We start from the raw sequence: 9,372 nt of genomic DNA on the forward strand, positions 1-9,372 counted from the left end.
AGCTCGTTCATGCCTTCTTCAAATCTCACCTCGATATTATGAAGACGCTCTTCGATCCATCTTCACCGATCGTACGAAAGGTCGAAAACGGTTTTGACCGTATACACACCTTATATATTTTCTTTCTCTTTTCAACTCTATTTCTTTGAAGCTTTGTATTCAAAATCGAATTTTTTAAATTATTATTTATTTAGATTGGGTGTTGTTGCAAATGATTGAGAACATGCTTCGGAGTTTATGTCTTAATTTTGAGGGAGTTTGGTGAATATTGAAAGTTATTTTGACTAAATTTTCATATTGAAAGTGAAGATGAAGAAGAGCACATGACGTACAAATGTATAAAATACATATAGCTTACATAATTGTATGTAAGTTGTATACAAATTATATGAAAGTTATATGATTATATGAAGCATGGCATAAACTGTACCTAATTAACTACACATTTGAATTTTGAAGTATATCAAAACTGTATGAAAGTTGTATGAATATTGCACGATGTTGTACAAAATTATATAAAAGTTGTATGATGTTGTATGAAGGTATGCAAATTGTATCTAGCAAAGAGCCCACGTAGGAAGATGTATACAATTTTATGAATTTGTATAAAAGTGGTATATTATTTTATCAATTCGTTTTTCGTGCAAGACTCGATTTTGCCTGTTGCTTTTGAATTTATTTGTGTTGTAATATTTCGAAACTATACCGAGTTTTCTTTTTGATGCTCGCATCAAATTAATTGTTGTTTCTGAATATTTTTGCGTTTAAGTTTAAAGTTTTGGAGATGAAACATAATTTTCATTGTCGCCATTTATGATAGAAATTAAAGTTAATTCTCTATTTTGTTTTGCAACCGCCTTTCGATGTATCATAAATATGTGTGATTTGTAGCTGGCTAATTGTGTATGTTATTTTCGTTTTCAATTACTAAATTGTGGTGTATTTGTCAAATTTTGAAGCTACATGTTAATGTCAATGTCGTTTGGGCGTATAGATGATTTAGGGAGGAAGTTAGATATAAAGGTAGTTAGAGGGTGTTTGGCTAAGACACTTTTCGGCTTATCTACGCGTTTGGTAAAGTTAAAAGTGTTTATAAGCCAAAAGCCATAAGCTGGTCACCTCCAGCTTATGATTTTTTTACCTTATAAGCACTTTAAGTTTGACCAAAATTTTTACTATTTTATCCCTAAAATATTCCTTTTCAAAACAAAACTCCTACATCGATACTCACTGCCTCACGTATTTTTTCAACCTAAACCCCACGTCTCTTCAAGTCTGTAATTCTTATTGACTATTTGAGGTAAGCAAATTCTCTATTCCTTTGCATATTTATATCTATGTGATTTTGTATTAATCTTTGAACTGTATGTAATAAACGAGGACATATCAAATTTTTGGTGTATTGGTTTCAAATTGTTGTGGTGATGAAGACAGTGTTTCTCTTCAAATATATTATCCTATTTAGGTTTATTTTTTTACTGAGAAACTTTTGTCAATTTATTAATTATTATAACTTATGATTATATGCTTATCATAAAATTAATTATATTTATCATAAAAATTATCTTATTTAATTACAGTTGTATTTAAAATAAAATGATAAATATAATATTTTGTATTTGAATCGATCTGAAATCTAAAATTTTGAAGAAACTACGCCCTTATAAGTGTAAACAGTTCTAAGGTTATTCAAGTCATTTTAACAGAAAAAAGAGCTTATCAACACTTTTTTATCAAATACTGCAGCAGTTTATTATCAATTTCAACACTTGTATCCAAACTCGTAACAACTTATTTATTAAATCAATTTCAGCACTTAAAAATATTTTTCAGCACCTAATGCTTATCAGCCACTTCAAATCAGCTAATCCAAAAGGGTTCTTAGTAGGCGTTTGGACATAAGAACTGTAAAATTCGAAAAAATGGTAAAAAAAAAATTTCAAGTGAAAATGGTATTTGAAATTTAGAGTTGTGTTGGGACATAAATTTCAGTTTGGGTTATTTTTGAAGTTTTGTGAGTGAAAATTTTGAAAAACAATTTTTTTTTGGAGTTTTTCAAATTTTTAAAAAATTCCAAAATGCATCTTCAAGTGAAAGTTAGAAATTTTATGAACAAACGCTGATTTCGAAAAAAAGTGAATTTTTTTTGGAAAAATCTTCCATCAAATTTTATGTCCAAACGGGCCCTTAATATGTCGAATCTGAAATCCCAAATTACTGGCTACTCCCTTCGTTCCAGTTTAGGTTAACCTAATTCCTTTTTGGTTTGTTACAAAAAGAATGACCCCTTTTTAAATTTGGAAATAATTTTACTTAAACTTATATTTTTACCTTTAATGAGAACCTTTTATAACCACACAAATACTCTAGGTCCCTTTTTGAATTATTTAGGACTAAAAATTTCAAAAATCTTTATTTTTTCTCCGATGAAATTATTTTTGTATACAAATAAAATATAGTTAAATCGGGTAAATAAGTTAGTGATATAGGGCAAAAATCCCATAAAATAAGGGCAAGCAAATCAGACCCCGTTTAAAGGGAAACAAATATTCTGTCGCCATTGGCTGCTTACTGATCAACCACTAGATTCTTGGCTCTGCTACCGTTACTGTTCAGTTTTCAGCTCCTCTCTCTCTCTCTCTCACTCTCAAAACACAGCCAGAGTCAAATGGTGATGTGGGTATTTGGATATGGATCTCTAATTTGGAAGCCAGGCTTTAACTATGATGATCGCCTTGTTGGTTTCATCAAAGGCTATCGCCGTGTCTTTTATCAAGGTGGACCTTCTGCCTTTTTCCTAAACTGTTTCTATTTTAATATGTACATTTGATGGTTATGTACATGATTCTTTCAAAACTGTAAATTCAAAAAATCTCATTTCATGTTTTTCAGTATGTCCTAAAAGACTGGCACTTTTAAATATGATTTATAGTTACATAAATGTCTATCACTTGTTTTAGACTACAAGTTTCAATTTCTTTTTCTTTCTTAAATCCTGTGTCCAGTCGAACACTATCACAAAAATTGACGCGGACGGAGTATTAAGGAAAAAGTTAATCTGAAATGTGTTATATGTAATGTAGGGAGTACTGATCACAGAGGGACACCAGAATTCCCTGGTAGAACAGCGACATTGGAGCCTGCTGAAGGAGAAGTTTGTGTGAGTGCTTTCTTTCTGCATTAACCCATTTAATCATTTTAATATCTGTGTCTCTTTTTCTACTTTTAGTTGTCCTGAAAAATGAAAAACACTTTCAGTTTTATAGTTGTTATGTATGGTTTCTGAGGTGATAATGTACCTTGTCTTCTTCTATATTCACTTCTTCTGATTCAGTACATTAGTTTTGTTACAGTTAGCCCTAATTCACAAGGGATTAATGTGATTCTGTGGCTGATGGCTTCATTTTAAATCAACATAATTAGTCAAAGCAAAGTTTGATTGTTTGCACAGGGAAAAGATGTCTGATTCAATGACTGTCTGTCCTTTAATTTTTTGTTCTTGATCCTCAAATGTCTGATTGATACAAAGGAAAAAAAGTAGAGTATGAAGTGTATATATTTGAAAGAAGATAATAAAGCTATCCCTCTTGGTGGCTCTTTTCCCTTGCCTTTCCTCTTGTGTATCCAATCACTACAGTGTGTATACGTTTGTCCTTTCTTTCTTAGAGCTATGAAACTGATCAACTTAGTAGTGACGTCTATTCTTAACCAGAGCAATGCAAAATCTTCAGCATATTGTTTCCAGCAACAACATACATTCTCAAAGAGAAAAAGGAACAAAGAGCTTGTGTGCTGTTTTATGTGATGAAATTTATCTGCTTACGTGTGACTAATTCCAAATAGTTGAAACTGATGACCCTTTATGCTTCTGATCAGTGGGGTATTGCCTATAAGATAACGAAGAAGGAAGATCAAGAAGTTGCACTGACGGTTTGTCTCTCTTTTTTGCAAAATGTTCTTTTATTTTATCCTTTCTTCAAGTGAAAGATTATAAAGTATATGTCGTTTCAGCTTTTTAAGTGAATATGAGACTTTGAACTCCGAAATTTGTGTTTACATGAACGTGAGAATTCAAAAATTCATGCTTTTGTCAGATAAGCATTTGAATCACATTCAGTTTTTACTATTTGAATATAATGAAGTGTTATCTTTCTGTCTTAAAACCTATTGACTTTATGCACTGAAGAGCCGAGGAGACATCTGAGTTGTTTGTTACACTTGAACTTGATAGAGGAAGTTCTGGATTTAAGGAGGTGAAATGTGGTCTAACTTTAAATATTTTGGGATCAGTCTGATCTAAAAGAATGATACTCAAAGGTAAGTTTTATAGAGCGGTGGTTATACCGGCCATGTTGTATGGAGTAGAGTGTTGGCCGGTTAAGAACTCACATATACAGAAGACTAAGTTGCTCGGACACGGGTTCAGGTGTCCGACATAGATGCGGATCTAAAGGTCGGATCCTTCGAGATGTAAATTCTAAGATTCGGGGATACGGATCCTAGTACAGATATGGGTGCGGGGATCCGGCTAAAAATAATTCAAAAATATATAAATATTTCTAAATTATGAGATTTACTTTTTATTTTCAAGTTGTAGATAAGTAAATGATTGATTTTCTAGATAAGGTATATTATTTTATTCAAATTTACCTTAGTTTTGATTCTGATTTTGGGAATCAAATTGTATCTCGTCTCGAATTTTTCCGTCCGTCGTGGTCAAAGTACCCAAAATTATTTGACCAGATCCGGTACGGATCCCATACCCACACCCATACTAGTGTCGTGTCGATACGGGTGCGGCACCTAAACTGCCGTGTCGGAGCAACTTAGACAGAAGATGAAAATAGCAGAAATGAGGATGTTGAGGTGGATGTGCGGGCACACTAGGATGGATAAGATTAGGAATGAAGATATTCGGGAGAAGGTGGGTGTGGCTCCTATAGATGACAAGATGCGGGAAGTGAGGCTCAGATGGTTTGGGCATGTGCGGAGGAGAGGCCCTGATGCCCCGTTAAGAAGGTATGAGCGGTTGTCTTTGGCGGATACGAGAAGAGGTAGAGGGCGGCCTAAGGAGCATTTGGGAGAGGTGATCAGGCAGGACATGGCGTGGCTTCCTAAGTTGCTCGGACTCGGGTGCGGGTATCCGATATGGGGATGGATCCGAGTATCGGATTCGGCAAAATCTAAATTTTAAGATTCGGGGGTGCGGATCCGGATATGGATACAGGTGCGGGGATTCGGCTAATAAAAAATAGAGCTATAAAAATATTATAAATTTTGAGAGATATTCTGTGAAAAACTTACATGAATTTTGTAGAATTCAATCTTTCATTCTCGAAGATGGATATTATTCTTTCATTCTCCTAAATCTGTTTTATTTTTGATTTTGAGAAATCAAAATCTCAATTTTTCTCCCAAATTTGTCGATGGACTCCGGTCAAAGTGTCCGAAGTCAGTTGACCGAATCCGGGACGGGGACGACACCAAAATCGAAGAGTCCGCGCAACTTAGGTGGCTTCAGATTTTCGAGGACATGGTCCTTGATAGGAAAGTGTGGAGATCGAGCATTAGGGTTGTAGGTTAGGAGGTACTTGAGCATTTTTCTACTTCGTTCCGGGTGTGAGGCTAGTCTGATAGGGTTTGTCTTAGATCGCTAGTGGTTAATGTTGTGTTCACACTATTCTCCTGTTTTTCATAGCACCGGGCCTTATTTACTAGTTATCGTTATTGCGTTTCAACTATTTTTTGGTTCTTATAATGATGTTATTATTTCTATGGTCTTTCTGATATATTGTCCTTTTTGTCTTTTTCGTTTTCTTGAGCCGAGAGTTTATCGGAAACAACCTCTCTACTCCTTCGGGGTAGGGGTAAGGTCTGCGTACACACTACCCTCCCCAGACCCCTTACCTGTAGAATTTTACTGGGTTGTTGTTGTTGTAGTCTGATCTAAAAGAAACAGTACATTCAGTTAAAAGAAACAGTACATTCAGGATTTTAAGTAGTTGGTTGTAATTTATCACCCCTTATACCATGAAAGAGAAGTTGAGCTAGACTTGATTTGACTAACCAGTGGCTCTTACAGATAATATTTTCTTGAGAGAATTCCTAAAAGGGAATGTAGAACTTCTGGAATTCGTTATCTTGGTAGTTGAATTTCTGAAGTAGGACGTTTAAGATTCAAATTTAGGTAATTCTACAATTTTGTTTTACAAAATGCACAAATTCTACTTTCACGAACTAGGGGGCAAGGTCTGTGTACACACTACCCTCCCCATACTCCACTTTTGGGATTATACTGGGTATGTTGTTATTGTTGTTGTAAAATGCAAAAATTGTCATCAACTAAATGCTCATGTTCACTAAGATGAACTGGAAACTGCATGCCCAATTTGAATCCAAAATATTTAGCTCCCTTATTATGGTATTCTTTAAGAGTTTGACAAGTTAGTGGTTCCAGTATTCCAAATTTTACTTAAGCTTCAAACTTTCACTTGTATGATGAGATTTTCTTGTTTGTCTGCTTACAATTCTATTATATTGGTATTCATGTGGCCTAAATCACAACATTGTTGACTCTATTTTTGTTACTGAATATTCTTTTCATCTGTTTTCCATCTAGTACCTTGAAGTCAGGGAAAAGCAATATGACAAGAAGGCTTATGTAGATCTTTTCACTGTAAGTCATACTGAACTAACATTTAACCAAATAAAGTGCTTGGGTTATTTATAATTCTTTGCTCTGTGATTATTGATTCAATAGCATATCAACTTATACTCCAGGAGCCTGCAGCATCAGAACCAGCTGTTTCTGGTGTATTAGTGTAAGTTACAAAAACTGACAAGCAACATGATTTCTGCTCAGTTTGGTCTTGAAGGTTCATATGCATAACTTGACTGTTTTGACTATTCAGATACATAGGGTCTCCAGACAAGAAGGTTAACGAGAACTACCTGGGACCTGCATCAGTCGAAGAAATAGCTAGGTGTATATCATATTTCAATGGTTTTTATTACTCCCTCTATCCCATTTTATGTGAACACACATTTCCCTTTAGTCTGTCCTAAAAAGAATGACACCTTTCTATATTGAACAATTTAATTTTAAAAGTCTTTCTTTCTTCTTAAGCTCCGTCCCAGTCAGACACCGTCACATAATTGGGACGGATGGAGTATTATCTTTTTGTTATTTGGCACTAAATTTGACATTGACAATCACATGTCAGAATTTCTGTTAGAAAAAAGAAATACATTATTATGAGTGGTGATCTTGATATTGTCCAGAGAAAAAAAAATCTTGACATTGATATCCTATGTGAACAAAAGTGAGATTCATTTATATTTGTTAGAGTCCACATCAGCTAAGTGTATGTGCTGTAGTCTTCTTATATGGTTTCGGAAAATTATTATTGCATGAGCTAGCTTTTTGGTTGGATAGCCTTAGCAAGGACGTTGAGTTCGTAAAATGGGGATGTGTGTAAAATGCTAAGTAAATCCAATATCTGCAAAACACAAGAGAAATGTTAGGTACATAAGGAAGTAGCCTTAGGACCTGAGTACCTGACTACACGTTTTAAAACCGTGCAGGTCTAGGTTCAAAGTGAACAATCTTACTAGTGGGTCAGGTTGTGACAATATGATATCAGAGTCAGGCTCATCCTTGATGTTGGGTTATCCAATGTTGCACCCATGTTATACCACTCCCCGCTCCAAATGTCCGGCCATGGACGTGCAGAAGGTGTAAAATCACACATAGGTTAAGTATATGGGTTGTAGTTTTCTTGTGGCTATACATAACCTAGAGTTAAGTTCTTGTCAATTCATTCCCAGTGCCCAAATTTAGCTCTTCATAGTATCATTCAGCCACGGAAAGCATCTCTCTGTACATGGAACATCTTCTCCATGACAACTCAAGCATGTAGCACAGAGGGTCTTGGAAGCCATGGAATCCTGGAGAAGGAACTTTCCTCCATCAACGCCCCTCTTCAAACTGCATCTTAGTCATGGCCTGGGGAAGGAGTAAGTATTTGGTTATTCAGGGTTGTGAAAGGAAACTTCAATCTTTCATTTATTAAGTGATGAACTTGCTATAACCAGTCAAATGCAATGATAGTGTAAAGTTCACACTGCCAATGTACATAATTTAATACTAAAACTAAACCTGTCTTATGCCTTGTAACTAATCCTAAAATCAAACCTGTCTTATGCTTTGTAATTTTAATGTCATTCAAAAGCGGCTAAAGAGTTTGGATTTATCATTTGGAATAGGTATTATCATTTGGTATCTTCTTAATGTGTACTTGAATCATGCAGTCAAATTATTCGTGCAAAAGGCCCCTCAGGACCCAATAGAGATTACCTCTTTCAACTTGAAAAAGCCCTTGGCCTCTTAGGTAACTTCTTAAACCCTTGAAAGCTGTCTTTCCTACTTCATTTCTTGCTTTAGATCTGCTCATGCCTATTTAATTTATACTTTTGTTTTGTTCCCCTTACATTCCTCCTCCAATATTGCCATTTTCATTTGAACCAGGATGTGAAGATAAACATGTCAGTGACATTGCAAAGGAAGCCAGGCGCATTCTTTCAGAAGAAGTAACCATCTCATGATCTTGCAGATACCTTGAGCATTGTCTGAAAAACAAATGCCTTAATTTAGTTCTCCAAGATGTTGAGAAATCTATATTACTATGTCTAGACATATGACAGACACACATTATTCTTCTTCGCAACTGGGAGGGAAAATAATTGTTTTTCTATGTCTAAGTTCCTTCAGATTTCGTGCATTCTGGAAAAATAATATAGTATTGGCTTTGACAACCTTCAGTAACATACTTGAAGTGTCAGACGTGTTCATAGGATCGAGAGATGATCGAATTAATAGCTTGTGTGCGCACTTGTCTGATGTCATAGGTTGTTCTTAAAGCTCCATTTTTCTTACATCTAATTACACGATTGAATTTTTAAAAGTATATTTAGTCTGGAAACATATTAAAGTTGCATATATTTTCACAAGCTCCTGAGCGAGGTCCACTGTAGACATCTAGCAGATCTTAATTTCTACCTTAGCTGATGTGTTGCTATTTCTTAATGCTGTAGTTTGTTGAGGTAGCAAACTGCTAGCAGAGAATAGTTGTGAGGATAATGTTGCAGATTTGGGGCTGCATGTCCAAATTTTGCTGGTTTTGGTTATTTTTTTTCTTCGTACAGACTATACTTGGTAAATAATTTTTTTTTTAACTACAAAAAAATAAAAAAATAAAAGATCCGTAGTGCTTACACTGCATGTCATGAGACTTATGCCTTGACCGGTAGGTACTACGTTAAATATATCATTTTACGCTCCTGTCTTTCTTTTGTTTTACTTCATATCACTCT

General features: G+C 34.9%; 1 protein-coding gene across 2 annotated transcripts in view; it reads left to right on the plus strand.

Annotated features, from left to right (window-relative positions):
- LOC104120800 (gamma-glutamylcyclotransferase 2-3) overlaps positions 1 to 8,753 on the plus strand; it is a 200,653-nt gene extending 191,900 nt beyond the window's left edge. Inside the window, exons 1-9 of one of the 2 annotated variants that reach the window (XR_691738.4) lie at positions 2,524 to 2,777; positions 3,084 to 3,160; positions 3,877 to 3,930; positions 6,620 to 6,676; positions 6,781 to 6,821; positions 6,912 to 6,983; positions 7,585 to 8,016; positions 8,311 to 8,390; positions 8,528 to 8,644. Coding sequence is in view for 1 of the 2 variants with exons in the window: in XM_070199850.1 (XP_070055951.1) it covers positions 2,669 to 2,777; positions 3,084 to 3,160; positions 3,877 to 3,930; positions 6,620 to 6,676; positions 6,781 to 6,821; positions 6,912 to 6,983; positions 8,311 to 8,390; positions 8,528 to 8,604 (567 nt within the window). In the remaining variant the exon portion in view is untranslated. Of the gene's footprint in view, positions 1 to 2,523; positions 2,778 to 3,083; positions 3,161 to 3,876; positions 3,931 to 6,619; positions 6,677 to 6,780; positions 6,822 to 6,911; positions 6,984 to 7,584; positions 8,017 to 8,310; positions 8,391 to 8,527 lie in introns of those variants that run through there. The other variant, XM_070199850.1, reaches the window with a different exon arrangement.
- Positions 8,754 to 9,372: the final 619 nt, after the last annotated feature.

Source organism: Nicotiana tomentosiformis, chromosome 4, assembly GCF_000390325.3.
Source record: "Nicotiana tomentosiformis chromosome 4, ASM39032v3, whole genome shotgun sequence".
NCBI lineage: Eukaryota > Viridiplantae > Streptophyta > Magnoliopsida > Solanales > Solanaceae > Nicotiana > Nicotiana tomentosiformis.